Here is a 17,541-nt window from a genome sequence, read left to right as displayed (position 1 = left end):
GGCGTATGGGGTACCTGGGTACATGGCGCCCGATAAGATAAGCCCATGAGAAGACGGCGACGCATTTCCGTCTGCAGCCTCGTTTTATGCTGGTTTGGAAGTAATTGAACGGTGACATTTGTGCTGATGAGTGGCGCTTTTTTCAACTATACCCATTTGTTTCATCTCATTTCCTTCTTTGATATCGTATCTCTTAACAACTGATTGAGCACGTCTAAATCTAGTAGATTCGGGATTGGGCGGATTGAGAAAAAAACTTTTGTTGGCTTACTGGAAGCAAGTCACCATGTTTGAGGTACCTGATGCGAAGAGGTATGAGCTGTTCCCTCTCTATTACTTGCATACTTGCCTATTGTAGATGTTTGAAGGCTAATTGATCAAGTAGAATTCGTCGAGAAGACTTGCATGCATCGGAAGAGTCTTCATGGAGTGAGAGCGAAGCAGATGCCGAGCTGGAGGCACGGCTTAATGCACAAATCGCCATATCCCTTGGGCTAGATGAGAGCGCCTTTCGTGCGCCGAAGCTCCAGACTACTTCGCTGCCAATTGTCACAAAACCCAAGGTTGAAGAAAGGAAGAAAGATGAGGAGCTCAGCTCCGATGAAGAAAGCGAGCCAAAGACGCCAGCCGAGGCCTCTCCAGCCAAAGAAGGCGGCGAAGACGACGATGAAGTTTATGCTTTCCGACTATTCAGCGCGGCTGGTCCGGCGCCGCAAGTTGTTCTTGAAAACATGAACAGAGTCGTGGAAGGCAAAATGATCAGGGGTCGGCCGTTATCATACTATTTGGTGACGGAATTGTCGCCCGAGAAGAAACAGCAATATGAGATGGCAGCCGTGAGCGGCGAAGACGTCATTGAGCGATCGAAAGTGAGGGCGTGGGGACTTGAGCTCCCCTGGAGAGTTACAACGATCAAGGCAACCAGAAAAATTGCCATCAAACGAGGGCGAGGAGGAGCAGAAGCCGTGGCTCATGTCGAAGATGATCAACCAGCGAAGAGGAAACGGCCGGGGAAGAAGCGTCGAACCGCGATGAGGATCAAGGCGAGGGCAGAGGCGCAGGCTGAGGAGGCGGCGAAGCAGAAGAGGGCTGAGAAGGAGGAGCATGTAAAGGATAAGAAGAAGAGGATGAATCGACTGAAGAAGTTGAGAAGACGGGCGAAGAAAAAGACTGAGAAAGGGGGAGGGGGTGAAGCTGGTGGTGAATCGGACGAGGATATGTCTGATGAAGAGTAAGAGGAGCGAATTACTTTGTATATATGATGCACATAAGAATAATTGGTATATATTTTCAAGCGCTTAGAATATTATTCAAGTTGCAAACAATAATGACGCTTTTTGAATCAATGTTGATTCTTTTTTCTAGCTGATATCAGAAGATATCAATCAAATACCTACATGAACTCGCTGTTGTTGTAGCGCTTAACCCGCCCAGCCCCAGCGAGCAGTGCCGCAGCACCTCAGGGGGGACATGAGGGGTCGCCCAGCCAATTGGAGCTGCGCTGGGAGCTCCAAACAAGCGCCCCTCCAGTTGAAGCACCCACCTTATCAGAAAGCTCCAACGTCCTCTGATTCTGGAGCTGCAGCATATCATCATCACCTGCACATGACCAGCACCAACACGCGATAGCATCTGCCCAGCGAGCATCTTCCTATTCTGCATTCCGGTAACTGTATATCACAGTCTTCATGGATTAACCAAACCTCCACTGGAGAGGAATCTTTGGCGGCACCCCGCAATGCGCTGCACGGATCGAGAAACCGCCACGTCCCATCGAAAGCCCACCTCATGATGAATAGTTTGTGGTCTTCGGCGAAAACGGCCCAGGGGCCCTCTAATGAGGCCTCTAACGACGCGACACAAGAGCCAATCGAGTTCTCGCCAGATGATTCCGCTATTGACGACTCGGCGGAGCCATCTCCAGCTCCAATGCTGCCGCCGCTTTCGTCTGCCAGAGCCCCCCTTCAACAGTCCCAACAACAATCGCAACGTTATGCGCAGGGCGGTGGTGCGGGCTATAACTCGGCAGCACCTCCTGCTTCGACCCCGGGCGGCAGCAATAATGTTAATAACAATAATAATATAAACCGTGGAGCACCAATACCGCAACATGCTCCCACCGACTCTCTCTCCCTGATGCAGCTGCGGCGCATCGTGGCCGGAGTCAACTCTGCCGAGCCTGCGGCATACGATTTTGTGTACGAAGATATGGGCCCGCATGCCGAAGAGATTGACGAGTGGTTCGTGTACCAGTTCTGGCAGTGGGTGCGTCTTAACGCGGCGCAAAAGGCCTTTGAATGGCACTGGAATCAGGAGTCAGGTGGCAAGCTTGGCTGGGACGACGCAGACCACGACACAAGAGCAAAGTTTGTACAAGCTGCCATTGCGGGCGTGCAGTCAGACGATGCGGCGTTGAGGGCAACCTCGATTGGCAAGATTATGTACCTGGTGCTGGGTAGGTGGGGAGATACGGCAATGCCTTACGCGACGGACGAGACGAGTCGATCCATTGCAAGCATCCCGCAGTTGCAAGCGATCAAGGCTGGAGTCACATGTTTCACATCGCTCGATGGCCTATCGGCCGTTTGGGAGGCACTGAAGAATGTCTTCGAGATTCACTGGTATGAGGCGCCCGTGCTTGAAAACATGAGATGCAGTCTAATGTGGATAGGTCTGGCGATATTCAGCAGGCAAATGCTCAAGATGCCCAGGACGAGTTGATGAATCTCTTGACAATTATGTATATTGCTGTTCAAGAGACATTGAACGATCCCGAGGAAATGTCTCCTACCTATGGAAAATTGCGTATGCACACACCCCATGTTTCAATTTGTTCTGGCGAGCGTAACTAACATGAGATGGCTAGTTGAATTGAACCCCTCGCTGGTTGACTTTCTTATGCTAGCCATTTCCAAACTCAGATGGGACGAGCAAAATACTATGCCCCATACTCAGGTAAAGACTCCAAAGCCTTATCTTCTTTTGTGCAAGCACGTGGCCAGGGTATGTTCTGACTATAAATTGTATAGATATTCTTGCTGTTCTGGAAGTCCATTCTCCTGGTATTTGGTGGCACTGGTGACCTTGACCGGATCAAGGAGGCCACCAGCGAGCTGGTTGGTGACAAGAACAAGGACACAATCACGGCAAACCCCCTAGACTACCACGTCTTTCGCCAGGAAATCACATCGAAATATCCCGCCTATGTCCCTCCACAGCCGTTAATACCTCTAGAAGCTGATAATCCGTCGCTTCTCCCACCTCTTCCTAATATCATGACTCGAAATGGTTCCAACGGAATCATCACGCAGCCGACTAACACCCAAATGGGAGGAGCATCTATCCTCAATCAACCGGTGCATATTGCCACCCCGGCTCCATCACCTCCGCCGTCGCCGGGCGTTAGTGGTAAGGGCGGTAAGAAGCAAAACTACCAAACTAACCAAAATTTCCCCTTCATGTATCCTCCTCTAGATGCCACCAGCAACAGTGCTGGTGGGAAGGGTGGCGCTGGATATGGCAATCCTCTGGTATCTAGAAAATGGGAGGGAAGCGATATTCCCGCTTCAATCCTCGAGGCAGGGCAGCTTTTCTCCTCACGCGTCAGGATGACCCGAGCGACCCGTCAACTCTGGGAAGAGCGAGAGCGATTTCTAAAGTTTGAACGCGGCTGGGAGACGGATGATGACGGAGATGATGACGAAAACGATGACATTGAGGACCTTGACCTTAGCGAGCTCACGCTGGAGGAGAAAGAAGTCTTGCGCGAACTGAAAGTAGAAGATAACAAGGAGAAGAAAAGGAAGGAACGCTCATCTCCAGGCCCTGAGATTGACTTGGGACCCAATCCGGAGAAACTGAGCGAGAGAGACAAACAACGTCTCATTGCGGTGGAGCGTTTCTACGTAAGTGTGCCCGGACTGCTTGCCTGCTCCCCCCCCCCCTTTTTTTCTGGTTGACCCAAAACTAATGCTCAAACCCTTGCTCATAGGCCAACGCCTTGCCTCATCTTCAGTCTATTGTGATTGTTTTGCTTCGTCCAATCCTGGTTAATGTTACGGCTATTGTGACCCAGCAGCAGAATCAGATGGCAGGAATGACTAGTAGGGCCAATAACCCTGGCATGAATGGCGGCCCTGGATCACAGAGGGGCATGGATGGACAAAGTCAAGCCGACGGAGAAGGAGAGCCGACTCCTGAAGAGATTGATGCTACTCGGACACGAGAGATTACTTCAAAAGCCATGACAGCCATTCTCTTACTCCTACTGAAATGGCTTAGACTCTCACGTAAGTGCTCGGAATGCTCTGTATCAAGAACTACTAAGCTAATAATAGGGTGAATATGTAGATGTGCTCAAATTTGAATATTTGACGCAGCTTTTACTAGACTCTAACTATCTTCCTTTGGTTCTCAAGCTCTTTGCACATCAGGACATTCAACAAGTAGTTGACAGCAAGATGGATCATGTTGAAAACAGGTAAGATTAGCATTCAATTTGAATGATGCACTCGTAGCGACGTTCCGTTTTACTTACCGCGTAAGCAGCTTCTTCCAATTCTGCAACATTCGGTCGAAATTTAAGGACAAGACCGAGAGCGATCTCGAGGACGAGGGGGAGAAAGAAGTAGGCCTAGAAGAAAAGGCTCACGGCGAAGAAGAAAACAAGGATAGAAATCCAGAAGGAGAAGACAGCGAAGATGACGCAGCACCGCCGCCAATTAGGAGGCAGCGAGAGTTGGAGGAACCCGTGGACCAAGCAGTGGACCATATGGAGGATATTGCAGTCAATGGGGAGTACCCCGTCCCAATGAGGCCAGAAGTCGACGAGATGGGGTTGCCGCTCAGCTCTCTCCCGCTGGAGCCCATCACCGACTTCTCGAGGAGAAACTTCTTTTCTCTAATCAACTACCTCAGGGTGATGCAAAAGATCTGCAAGAACAAGGCGCACCGCAACCTCTTGCTCGTGCAGTACAAATCATCCACCATTCTTAAGAAGTCCCTCCGGGTACCCCAGCCTGAGCTTCGACTCTACACGCTCAAGCTCTTCAAGGGCCAGGTACCGTACTGTGGCCGTAAGTGGAGGCAGTCCAACATGCGCGTCATCACAGCCGTCTATCTCCACTGCCGGCCCGAGCTCCGCGACGAGTGGCTCGCAGGTAGCGACATTGACGCCGAGGTGGACTCGGCGCTGCCCCTGGAGCAAGCCCTCCGGAGCTTGACGCACTGGCTGAATGTGCGGAGATATCCTGAGAAGATTGCGGCAGATATTCGTATCGCGATGAGGGAAGAGCAGGACTTTTTCTCGAGGGAGCTGGAGAAGGTGGACTTGAATTGGAGTGATCTGATGCTCAATGCTGATGATACTATGAGTGAGATGGATCATGGGGAGTCGACATGGGGTTAATGGAAAGCGATGACAAGTTTTTTCCTCTTTCTTACGAGTGAGAGTAAGTGAGAGTGTGTTAAGCGTATGAGAGCAACCAGCATACATATATATATATATTGCGGCATTAACTATGTTGATAGAAGGGGGCAGGTGTTTCACGGTGAGGTAGTGCTCGCTTCGTAGAGCGTGGGCATGAATGTTTGTTTCTTTCCCCTTTCCTATAGCTGAGCGAGTTAAAATAAACCATCTTATTGACTATAGAATTGAAATGCAGTGGATTGTTTCCAACTCTGTATCATGAGTGGAAAAAGGGCCGTTGTGATGTTCAATTCACTATTTCTTCCCAAGTATAGATTGAAATTGTCATGTTATTACTTATTAATACGAGGTTGACGAGTCATACCCTCTGCGGTGTTTTTCTTATTTGCCCATTTGTGAGGCTACTTCTAGATAACATTTGATAGTATTTCGTTCCAGGTGATGATACAGTCCTCCTCCCCAGCCATATGTCTCTTTAATCACACATAAAAAAAAAAGGGTATTATTTCTTCCTCTGGCTCGTGATCATACAATGATACAGCTTCTGCTTCTCTTGATTTCATGATTTCATCTTCTTTGAGTTTTAAATAGTTTTTTTTGACGAGTTTTTTTTTTTTCTTGGTAGGCATTTCTGCTTGTCTTCGTCTCCCATCAGTAGCAAGTACTGTAACTATCCGGAATAACTTTTCCTCAAAAGGATAATACACTACTAATGGTACGACTCATATATAAATGGGCTTAATGGCGAGAGTCGTACACGCCATCGTCGTAGTGGTAGGGATTCTGCTGCCCGTAGCCAGCCGTGCCGTGTGGAGCCACATAGCCACCAGCACCCATGTATGCCGTGTTCGTGGTGGGGCCGGTGACGCCGGAGTAGCCATAGCCAGACTCGTACTTGTTGTTGTAGCCGTCGTGCTTGTAGGGGCTGTCGTCGACGTCGGCGTTGAGCTGGTCGGGCAGGGTGTGCTGGGGAAGCATGTTGCCTTCTTCGGTGGGATCAGCCTTGGGGCGGCCAAAGAAGCGGCCAAAGAAGCCTCCGGTCTTGCGGTGGCCGGAGCCAGAGGTGTAGTCGTTCTGCGGGCTGGGGCCGTAGCGCTTCTCCTTCTGGTGGTGGCGAGTCAGAGCAAACTCCATGAGGATGGAAAAGACGAAGAAGATGCTGGAGAGGATGTTAGTTTTCTCTTCTTTGTTTTGCCTTGAAATGAGTATTCTAGGGGAACATACATTGCGATAATGGCAACGGCGAGAGTTGCGCTCTGCAGTCTGCAGGCGGTATGAAAGCTGGGCAGCTTGGTGAAGCCCTTATCCCCATCTACTGTGCTGGACGACTGGCCCTTGCCAAAAGGCGTATCGAGAACGCCGGTGCAGCTGCTGGCGCCATTCTTGTTGGCAATGGCAACGTAGATGTAGGCGCCGATGAAGGCAATGTCGAGCACAACAGCGACAAAGGCGGTCAGAGTGTGGCCGGCAAGGCAGCACAGCATGAGCAGCGCCAGCAAAGTGTACAGAGTTCCAGCGCCCGAGATGCCCTCGACGGCTCGCAGGCTGGTGGCGATGGGCAGGTTGTGGTTGTGTAGCGTTGCGAGGAAGTAGGAGTAGATGGCGAGGATGATGGCGCTGCAGCAGAACTGGATGCCGCGGAAGAACCACTGCAGGAATTTGAGGCCGAAGCCTGATCTAGCACCCATGATGGATGTGTTGATTTTTTGTGCGAGTTGAGTTGCTGAATGAGAGAAACAAAAGAAAAGGTGTGACGAGTATAAGAACCAAGTTGGTGGTGTGATGTGTATGTCAGGTGTAACTCTCGGTCAGAGGACGGATTACAGGTGGTAGAGAGAAGAAAGAAAACTGTTTGAAAGGGCCAGGGTTAATGAAAGGCCGGGCGGAGGAGAGCTCAGCTAATATGCAAAGCAGCGAGGGAAATAAAGCGAGTCAGTCAGTGGGTGGATGAAGTAAAAAAATGAACAAAGAACCACAAACAACCCGTTTCCATGCTATGATCTCCATCCTTCACCTTCTCACCATCTTTTCTCCGGAGCGCACTCACACGCTTGTGGCGGGGCCAAATTCGTCACAGGATGACGTACTCAATCAGGTTAGTGGACTGCGTACCGGCGCTGTGGCTGAGGCAGTACCTCGCGGGTTGCTGCGGCTGGTTCTGGCTGGGTTTGGCTGCACTAAGATGGTGAAGGTGCTGTGAGAGGCGACTTTTGGGATACAAGCAAAGTGGGAGGATGGGTACCGCTCCTTACGTCAGTTGATGAAGCGTTTTCATCGATTGTCGCTTGATCTACGTAGAGTTGGGATGAGCAGCTCGAGTTTTTGAGTTTGCAAACATGGCAATGCCAATCTATTATACAGCAGCTATATTTCCATCGTGTTTCGAATTCTTTGAGCATTTGAGCAATTGGAGGCGAAAGGTCAGTCTATGTCAAGACGCGCAGCCTCGAGGATGGTGGCTGTGCAGCTGGGCATAGCATCGCCATTTTTCGGCTCAGCTCTTGAAGAACTACCAGTTCTGCCAGACTAAAGCAGAACTACTGGGCAATGTGGCGCGGATGGAGATTCTCCGAAAATTCTGTGTACAATGGGAGGCCTTTTTCCCTCTCAGCAACACAAGTACCTGTCCAAAGCCGGTCTTCAGCTGCTTTTAGAAGGACGAACACGGTGGGAATGTCTCACTGTGTAAGTGACGAAAGCGTGTCTCTTAGCCGGCCATGTGCCATAAATAGGTCGTGCGTACCTGGTTAAAAGGCAACTGGCCTGCGAGACAAGACATTTCGACCACGTTGTGCGGAGAGGTTACCTGCAAGGGCAAGACATGCGCGATGATGCTCATTTGTTCGCCACTCAACGACGCGAGCATAAAGTAGATGCCGATCAATCGCAGAACAAGGCACCGTGGAGCATTTTAAAAAGAAAAGGGTAAAAGCAAGGAACCGTTTTCACTGTGCTGTAGTCAGTTTGACCCTTCATCGCATAGGCTTAGTGTATGCTTCCTCTCTGGCCTTTGAATTCTGCTGCCTGGATGTAGAATCAATTGAACATTGTGTGACTCGGAAAGGCGCATGTACATGTAGACGGAAGGGCTGAAATCTTTTCTGCAAAAATGACTGCGGAACGACAAAAAGTGGTACAGCAGAACGTTCTAAGCGCTTCTCCGGGGTCGGCCCCTCACTAGCGGTAGTGCAAAATATGCAGAATGGTTAGACTACCATCTCGGTATCTAGATTAATATCACCCTTAAATACTTCGTAAAGAAGGTGAGAAAGAAGTAAATGAAAAACTTCAAGATACCACTTATTTCTTGATATTGCTCTTTTTTTTTTTTTTTCACTAAATAATCTTTGTTGCTATCCTCGCTCTCTCTTTGAACTAAAAGCTGTGCCAATTGGGGTTCAACCAGTCTGCATCAGGCATCAACAAGGCGATCTACATAATCAGGAACAATGGGATCTGCAATCAATACCAAAGTCCCCTATATCGAAACGCCGCTCATTAAATCCACAACTCTCTCAGAAATAGCCGGCTGGTAAGCACATATAATCCATCTTCTAGAAAACGTCTATTGGGAAATGTAAACGCTAACATCGCATCAGCAATGTCTTCCTCAAGCTGGAAAACCTCCAGCCCTCAGGGTCCTTCAAGTCCCGCGGCATAGGCAACTACCTGGTGGCCAAGCTGGCGGAACATCGATCCGATCCTAGCAATACTCACTTCTATTGCTCATCCGGAGGAAACGCTGGACTTGCTTGCGTCCATGCCGCCATCACTCTAGGATGCAAGGCCACTATTGTCGTTCCCATGTCTACTACAGCATACATGATAGACAAGATGCGACAGGCCGGCGCTACAGACGTTATCCAAGTGGGGGCTTCATGGCAAGAGGCCGATGAGTATTTGACGGGCACTCTCATGGAGCAAGCCCGAGCAAAGGGCGAGGTTGCCATCTATGTGCCTCCCTTCAACGCCCAGGAGATCTGGGATGGGAATGCGACAATTTCAAAGGAGATTGCGAGGCAAATTCCTACCATGACCAGACACTATCCGGTATCCATTGATGGAAAATCAGACCATGATCCGACAGCACGCATAGAGAACGTCGACGCCGTCATCTGCAGCGTGGGCGGAGGCGGCCTCTTCTCGGGTCTGATGCAGGGCCTTGACGACCTCTCCATGCAAAAGACCCGAGTCATTACTGTTGAAACGTTGGGCGCCGACTCTCTTTACCAGGCCGTCCAAAAGCGTGAGCTTGTGACTCTGCCTGCCATCACAAGCCTGGCCACCACGCTGGGCGCCAGGACGGTCTGCAAGAGGGCCTTTGAGTACGGGCTCCGAGAACAAGTTTCGACGGTTGTCGTCTCTGATGCTGAAGCCATTGCCGCAAGCAAGCGGTTCGCCAGCGAAGAGCGGTTCCTTGTCGAATTGTCGTGCTCGGTTGTCCCCGCGGTGGTATACGGCGGCAAGCTGAAGGAGCTGGTTCCCGGTCTTAACAAGAATAGTGTCGTTGTGCTTGTGATTTGCGGAGGGGCCAATATTTCCTACGAAATATTAGAAGAGTATACGGCAGGCTTGACGTCTGCGCATGCAAGCTGATAGAGCTAGAAGGGAACAAGAAGGAGATGGTAGAAACATAGATCTAGACCACGCCCTAAACAAGGGCATAGGAAAATGCTGAACCGGAGTTTTGACAATTGTGAATTTAGTCATGGCTGAAAATGCCTATCTCGCTGTTTGTAACGACAAGTAATGCCCCGAAGGTGTCCCGATTCTCCATAGGATGTTATTCATCCAGCTGAATGTAGCACGCGGGTAAAGTCGAAGAGAGCCGAAAAAGGAAGCAATATTTCATGAATGGTCACTTTTCATTTATACCACCGCGTACGTTGCCTCAATGATCCGTTCGGGAATAAATGTGCTTAGCGAAACCACCTAGTATTTGGCGACCCTCCGAGTCGTGAGGCTGATCCAGATGAGGACCCTGGCTTTGGCGTCCTCGGTACCTCTATGGGCCGAACTAACAAGTCATGCAAGCCGACTATCAAGGCTCAGTGCTTGAGCTTGAGAATCACCTTTTTGCAGTACTGTGGGGGTCTGTGGTTTTAGAATCTCTTATTCTTGCTGAAAAGGAGACCGAGCCTGCATGTTTTTCAATAGACTCGTCAAATACGTTACATTGCGATCACCATGGTGGTATAGCAGGGCTGGTGAATCTAGAAGGAAAACTTCTGCTCATTTCTGTAGCGATGGCCCGTGAACGGCTGGGATCTGGCAAAAAGGCAGCTCGTGAAAGCAAAGATGGTGTGGCCGGGTTACGGCTCGCTGGCCGCCCCGATGCAGGAAAACGGGTCCCCTTGGAAGCTATCGTTGATGGACTTGTTCCAAGTCTAGGATCCAGCCGCTCTGCAAAGTGGCGTATCTCTGAATCCGCGAGAACCCCATTAGGCCATAGCTGATGCGTACTGACTCCCGAAGAAGAAGACGAGGAAATAACCAGAGGCCAAGAGCAAATCATCTGCCGTGCCACACATCAAAGATGCTTTGGAGTGTGGAGCCACAGCGAAAATACCAAGACAGCCAGTCTGAAAAGCCTATTGTCAGCATCTGTCCGTATCTGCAACTGGCCTGCATATGATTGAAAAGCCTGGCGCTTATTGGCTCGCGGGTGGCTGGCCTTGAGACTCGATCCGTCATAGGCCACGTCCAAAAAGCCTTGGGAGTGCAGATATTACTCCATAGATATTGGGAAGCTGCAGCATGAATCTGGCCTCCAAGGCAGCCACGCGCGGACAAATTACTGCTCGCGATCCACTGCATATGCAGTAGTCGCAAAGGATTCAGAGGCCAAGATACGAGGCGTTTGCGGAGTGGGATGCAGCACGTAGAGATTGGTTTCTCTCTTTCCTCTCCCTTCTTCCGCTTCTGCTTCCATCTTGTCCCGTGGCACCGTTGGCGTAGCGCCGAAGCCCAAGTTCCAATTGTTATGTAGCTGGACAGGCGAAAAGACGCGTCCAGACTTTCTTGGGTGTGATTCAACGGCCCTGGGGCGCCATTCTGTGATTTATTGCCTGTGTTACCCTGGCGATTTTACCTCTGCAGTTCCATGGTTGGGAACAATAGCAACAGCAACAGCCAAGTCGGAACGGTTCTCGTAAGTACTTGTCGTGTGTAGCCGTAGAAATTTCCTTTTGCTGTGCTACACAAGAAGAGAGTTACCAGATGATAATGCTACTACCAATTAGTAGTGGAAGCTGACCATAACTAGCACACCGCACTCCATCCCTTGGCTTGAAAGTTTGCGCTACGGTTGGCGTCCGAGAGTATCAATCAACCACGAGACCCCTGGCGAGCTCTCTGGGCTACATGCCGATTCGGTTAATGCTGGCGCGATATCCAATCCTGTAAGTCCTCGCTGGGAGCCTCCAGAGCGCCATCAGCTTTAGCCCGCTCGACGGCCGCGGGACCTGAATAAGGGCGGCGGCAGTGGGCTACCGGATCAAATAGGATTGGAGATGTTTGAGATGGGCATTGGAGAAGCTCATTATCAAAGCACGAAACAAAAGACGAGTCTTCAACGCCGCCGCCCCCATTGCCAATATCGGTTCGGATGCTGCATGCCGTGTGTGCGAGTGGACTCATTTTCTGCTGGTTCATCTCGTCTATGCCGCCAAGAAACTACTTCAAGGGCAAAAGAGCATCAGCACCATCTTTCAGCTGCCAACACGCCGCCGTGCAGCCCGAAAAACAGCACATGCACACAGGCGGCTATCGATGCGGCCCGGAAAGCAATATTGCGACTATGCTCCGTACAAATCGCCAGCGCACGGCAGGGCGGGGGTGGGGAACAAGCTGTAAGTGTGAGTGAGCGTATGTAGCCGTTCAGCCCGCAGGGATCAGGTATCACAGAGAAGTGGAAAACAAACTGAAAGACAAACAATCGAGAAACGGCCGGGGTCAGAAGCCAAAAGGTTGGGCCAAGCAGCCGGCGCAGTGGATTATCCTTTGTTCCCAGCGCACGACGCACGTTAATTTGCTGTGGCCGCCTGGCAATGACATGAGGGCCCTTCTGCAGGCGTGGCTAATGCAGGTCGGCTGCCAGAAATACGAGAACCACCTGAGCGAGCCAGCCCTTGCGGTCAGCATCTCTCCAATCGAGGGCCGCGATGCCGCCACTCCGGGCTGAGGCCAAGGGACAGGGGCCTTTGCGGCGCCGTAGCGTTGCAGCGCTCGACGACGCTGTGAAGCTATACGACGCCATGGACGACGAACGGCAGAGGTGCAGCATCCATCGCACGACTCTGCTGCAGCCTCACGCCCCTCCTCCGGCAAACTCTGCCATGTCATTCTTTTCCTCTCACTCTTCTTCTGATTCTTGTTCTTGTTCTTCTTCAAAAAGACATGAGTCTGCCCGCTCGTTTGGTTGCGATTTGAGGCCATCCACACTTCGCTCGTGTGCGTGTGTGTCGATAGAGGAGGTTACACAACAACAGTCCTTGAGTTTAGCTGTTGCTGACACGCCGCTCTCTCCTCTATATCCTCATTTTGATTATTGGCGAGTCCTTGGTTGACGCCAATTCGAGAAAATCGATTTAGAAAAAAAAAAAAGACATCTGAGCGGAAATCCTCCTATTCATCCCGCCATGAAGTCGACTGCTGCCCTGTTGGGCCTCCTCGGCCTGGCTGGCTCAGCTTGTGCTGATCCCACATGGCCAAACGCAATCGACGAGATTGAGGAGATCATGACCCAGCTTCAGTCGTTTCGCGCACGCAAATTTGCCGACACAGTGAGCCCATGCTCCAATGAGGCCTCGGGTCCCGGCCGACAGAACGCTGCCGAGTGGCTCCGTGTTGGCTTCCACGACATGTCCACGGCCAACACCTTCTTTGGCATTGGTGGCCTCGACGCCTCGCTCCAGTACGAGCTCAACGATGGTGAAAACACGGGCCCTGGCCACAAGACGACGCTGGAGTTTATGGGTCCTTACCTCTCTCCTCGATCCTCTTTGGCTGATTTGATCGCCTTGGGCGTCTATACATCCGTTCGCTCTTGCGGCGGCCCTTCTGTCCCAATTCGCGTTGGCCGAATAGATGCCACCCAGGCGGGGCCCGTGGGCGTGCCCCAGCCCCAAAACTCAGTCTTTACCTTTCAGCAGCAGTTTCAACGCATGGGCTTCAATACCGAAGAAATGATCCAGGTCACGGCCTGCGGTCACACTCTGGGTGGTGTTCACAACACCGAGTTTCCCACTCTTGTGCCCAGCGGGACCGGTGTCGACGGCGAAGGGAGCCTTGACTCGACTGATGCTGTTTTCGACAACAAGGTCGTAACTGAGTATCTGTCTGGGAAAACCACAAACCCTCTTGTTGTCGGTCCTTCAGTCAAGCTTGGCATGAACTCCGACTTCAAGGTCTTCAATGCCGATGGTAACCAGACGATGGAGGCTTTGGCCGATGCCAACAACTTCACCTCTGTCTGCCAGACTGTGCTGCAAAAGATGATTGAAGTTGTTCCTCCTGGCGTCAAGCTGTCCGACCCCATCGTGCCTTACAAGATCAAGCCTGTAAACATGCAGCTGACTCTCATCAATGGCGGCAGCACCCTTCAGCTTACGGGCTACATCCGCGTCAAGACGACCGGCCTTGCGCAGAACAGCATATCCAGCGTATCCATCACTTACAAGAACCGCAAGGGCACCACCGACTGTGGCCTCAGTTCTTGTGTTGTCACCGCCACCGTTCAGGGTGTTAGCCAAGGCTTCGACGATACTTTCAACTTCTATCCCATTGCGGCCAACATCCTCGCCACGTCTGGTATCTCGTCCTTTACCGTTACTGTTAACAACGCCGATGGCACCAAGGATGTTTACGACAACAACGGCCAAGAGTATCCCATCCAGGATGCAATCGTCTTCCAGGCTCCCCAAAGCTGCGTCCTTGGATCCTCTGGTGCTCTGACTGCTGTGGCTGCCGTTCGCAACGACCGTCTCAGCCAAGGTGCGCAGGCCAGAATCTGGTACAAGACTTCACAGACAAATAGCCCAGTTCCTCTCCTGCAAAACACCACCGTTGGCCTTCAAAAAGGCCAGTGTGTCGGGCCTTATACTTTGTTCAATGTCGACTACACCATCCAGGGCGGCTTAGCCTACGAGGGATACGTCGATGTCATAAGCGGCGACCAGTCTGATAGCTTCAAGGCCCTTACAGGCATTGGTGGTACCTGCCGTGCTTTTGCCAATCCTGCCACATGCAATGGCGGCGATTCAGGATCTGTTGGCTCGACGAGCATCTCAACTCTTCCGGCCACCACTTCTGCTGCCCCTACATCTGAGCCAGCAACCAGCGACCCGATTACCTCAGACCCCCCAACGACGGTACCTCCTACGACGGTACCTCCCACAACAGTGCCTCCCACTACGACAGTTGCTTCTCCCACTCACCGCCCTACGGTTGGGGGATATGTAATGGTTTCTTGCTGGACGGAAGGTGATGCCGCGCGTGCACTAAGCGGTAATTCGTATTCCAACGACTCGATGACTTTGGAAAGCTGCAAGGACTACTGCAGTAGTTACGTCTACTGGGGAACTGAATACGGTCGAGAATGTGAGTATCTTTTATCCTATCTTCTTTTGATTTTCGTGAAGGCCTTGTTTGAATCGCTCTTGACTAACCCATGTGCGACTCAGGTTATTGTGGTAACACGCTGGCGAAGAGCAGTGAGGCAGCCCCTATTGGTGATTGCAATATGGTTTGCGCTGGCGACGCCAGTGAATTCTGTGGTGCCGGCAACCGTCTTGAGCTTTATTCGACCACTGTCACTCAGCCGCCCTCTCCCACTGGCACTCTAACCCACGAGCCCACCGTCGGCCCATATACACTGGTGGGCTGCTGGACGGAAGGCGAGGGCGTTCGCGCTCTGGCCCAGGATGCCACTATTGCAGCGAATATGACGAACGAGGCCTGTTCCGAATTCTGTTCAGATTATAGGTACTTCGGTACTGAATATGGAGATGAGTGCTATTGTGGTAGCTTCCTGGAGAGCACCAGCGCAACTGCACCTCTGGCCGATTGCAACATGCCTTGCGGTGGCAATCAGTTCGAGTACTGCGGAGCCAGCAACCGTCTTGAGCTTTACATCAATCCCAACGTTACAGGTGGCTCGCCTGAGCAGCCCGCTGCCGCTGGTGACTTTGTATTTGTCGGCTGTCAAACAGAAGGCAACGGCACCCGCGCCCTGACTGGTTCTGCCAGCGCTGCAGGTACCATGTCGAATGAAGCCTGTGCCACGTTCTGCGATGAGTTCAAGTACTTTGGCACCGAGTATGGCAGCGAATGCTACTGCGGAAACGCTCTTGACCTGTCTTCTCTGGAGGCTGCCGCGTCCGACTGCAACATGCTCTGCAGCGGCAACGACCTGGAGTATTGTGGCGCGGGTAACCGCCTGTCGCTTTACACGAAGAAGCCCGCTCAAATCACATAGAAGGAATAGGGCACTGAAAGGGGTTATTTCAAACCTATAGAACCACGTTCGATATTTGTCGTTTACTTATACCATTGTGAATACGGCGCCTTTATGGGACTATTTAGATACAAGGGATGGTTATATTAGGATAGGATATAATGGAGTGGATGCAAGGTTTTGGAACGAAGACCAACACGAAGTTACGACTATGATGAAGTAAATAAAGCAGCACTGATTTGAATAAATATTACCAATTCTCATCTTATGATTGCGAGCTGCTACTGCCTGAAGAAAGTCACCGTTCGTATCAACGATGGCACGCCTAGCGGTGATTTAGCGCTCATCAGTTTAGCGCCTAATGGGTATCGGTGCAGCTGCAGCCGCCCCGCGACGCGCTTTGACTTGCGGCATTCATTCAATCCCATTTGATCCCTCATTAGATTCACCTGCAAAACCTCGTGTGTTTCTCTCCATCACTCTCGTTAATTGCAGCTTAGAACTGTAGCCTTCGAATAAACATGGCCGACACCACACCCGAGGATGATCGCGAGGTAAGATTCGAACAAATGATTGGCATCCCCCTCACAAGAATGAAATCAAGCAAAGCTCACTGCAAAACCACATCCAGCGCCTCAAATCCGCCCTTTGGTATGCCATAGGCCAAATCGTCGATGAAGAATCTCTAAAGCGCAACCGCAATGCGACACCCCAGTTTATTGGTGCTTTGACCGAAATGGTCTGGGCACAAATTGGTATGTAAGACCTTTCTACATCGAGCATCTCATATTTCATATGTGTATATGTACACGTACATAGAGACTCACTTCGTCTTACTGTTCTTTCAGAAAATGTCGCCATCGATCTAGAAACTTTCTGCAATCATGCTGGTAGGACGACCGTCACCACAGACGACGTGCTCCTGCTGGCGAGGAAGAATCCAGACTTGCACAACATCATGAAGGCGTATGTGGATGACATGAAGGCGGATAAGGAGGCTGCGGCGGGGAGTAGTAATCGGACTGGTGGTGCGAAGAAGGGCAAGGCGAAGAAGTAAATTGTTCGTTTTCTGGGAAGCTGACTTTATTTTGCGTTTGTACCCGCGTACACCACAATGTGACGGGAAGGGAGTGAAAGGGTAAGAAAAGATTGAAAATGAGGTCGTCTTGATCGATGTTGCTGATTATTAGTTGATGAGACAGGCATACAAGATGCCGCAATTACTAGGGGAGCATCACCATATGCTTCGAGTCATCCCGTTAATCACAGCCTATATGACAATTTCTCATTGAGACATCTTTAGGTGTGTTGTGTTCAATTCTCAACATTACAACATTGTTTTCTCTCCTTGACCTTATTGGAGCATGATTCATACCCGCGAATCTACCCTTGAGTGGAAATCATGCAAAAGGGAGTTTATATGAAGGGGCCTTAGCTAGGAAAGGCGTCATATTCGAAGCTTACATATTGATATGTATTTACACAAGCTTGAAGCTCAAATCCATAGCGAAGCTTTCACAATATAAGGCTAGGCACTACGTCAATTATGTTTGCCCAACACTTCATGAAATTGGTGTTGAGTATTTTTAGACTATCCTACTTGCTAATTTCATCTTGACAGGGGGCAAACCGGGAGAAGAAAAAAAAGGCAAAAAAG

The 17,541-nt window shown here is 50.8% G+C and overlaps 5 protein-coding genes across 5 annotated transcripts; 4 read left to right on the top strand and 1 right to left on the bottom strand.

Moving 5' to 3' along the window:
* Positions 1-286: 286 nt before the first annotated feature.
* TGAM01_v200626 (hypothetical protein) lies at positions 287-5,407 on the top strand (the record flags this gene model as incomplete). The annotated part of the gene is made up of 9 exons (XM_024548593.1): positions 287-312; positions 386-1,231; positions 1,800-2,621; positions 2,672-2,805; positions 2,867-2,955; positions 3,030-3,905; positions 3,992-4,289; positions 4,390-4,480; positions 4,549-5,407. 9 exons carry the CDS (start codon positions 287-289, stop codon positions 5,405-5,407), a joined length of 4,041 nt encoding a protein of 1,346 aa, XP_024406604.1.
* A 759-nt stretch (positions 5,408-6,166) lies between these two features.
* On the bottom strand, positions 6,167-7,116 carry TGAM01_v200625 (hypothetical protein; the record flags this gene model as incomplete). The annotated part of the gene is made up of 2 exons (XM_018809076.1): positions 6,167-6,587; positions 6,653-7,116. The coding sequence occupies 2 exons, from the start codon at positions 7,114-7,116 to the stop codon at positions 6,167-6,169; spliced, it is 885 nt and encodes a 294-aa protein (XP_018657743.1).
* A 1,761-nt stretch (positions 7,117-8,877) lies between these two features.
* TGAM01_v200624 (L-serine dehydratase) lies at positions 8,878-10,024 on the top strand (the record flags this gene model as incomplete). The annotated part of the gene is made up of 2 exons (XM_018809077.1): positions 8,878-8,960; positions 9,028-10,024. 2 exons carry the CDS (start codon positions 8,878-8,880, stop codon positions 10,022-10,024), a joined length of 1,080 nt encoding a protein of 359 aa, XP_018657744.1.
* A 1,313-nt stretch (positions 10,025-11,337) lies between these two features.
* On the top strand, positions 11,338-11,871 carry TGAM01_v200623 (hypothetical protein; the record flags this gene model as incomplete). Its single annotated transcript, XM_024548592.1, has 2 exons — positions 11,338-11,579; positions 11,694-11,871. Coding segments are annotated over 2 exons (420 nt in total), but the record flags the coding sequence as incomplete, so codon positions are not given.
* A 1,197-nt stretch (positions 11,872-13,068) lies between these two features.
* TGAM01_v200622 (hypothetical protein) lies at positions 13,069-15,905 on the top strand (the record flags this gene model as incomplete). Its single annotated transcript, XM_018809078.1, has 2 exons — positions 13,069-15,028; positions 15,112-15,905. The coding sequence occupies 2 exons, from the start codon at positions 13,069-13,071 to the stop codon at positions 15,903-15,905; spliced, it is 2,754 nt and encodes a 917-aa protein (XP_018657745.1).
* Between the last annotated feature and the right edge of the window lie 1,636 nt (positions 15,906-17,541).

This window comes from Trichoderma gamsii (genome assembly GCF_001481775.2).
Source record: "Trichoderma gamsii strain T6085 chromosome Unknown Scaffold_2.2, whole genome shotgun sequence".
Lineage (NCBI taxonomy): Eukaryota > Fungi > Ascomycota > Sordariomycetes > Hypocreales > Hypocreaceae > Trichoderma > Trichoderma gamsii.
This window is presented reverse-complemented; position numbering and strand designations above follow the sequence as displayed.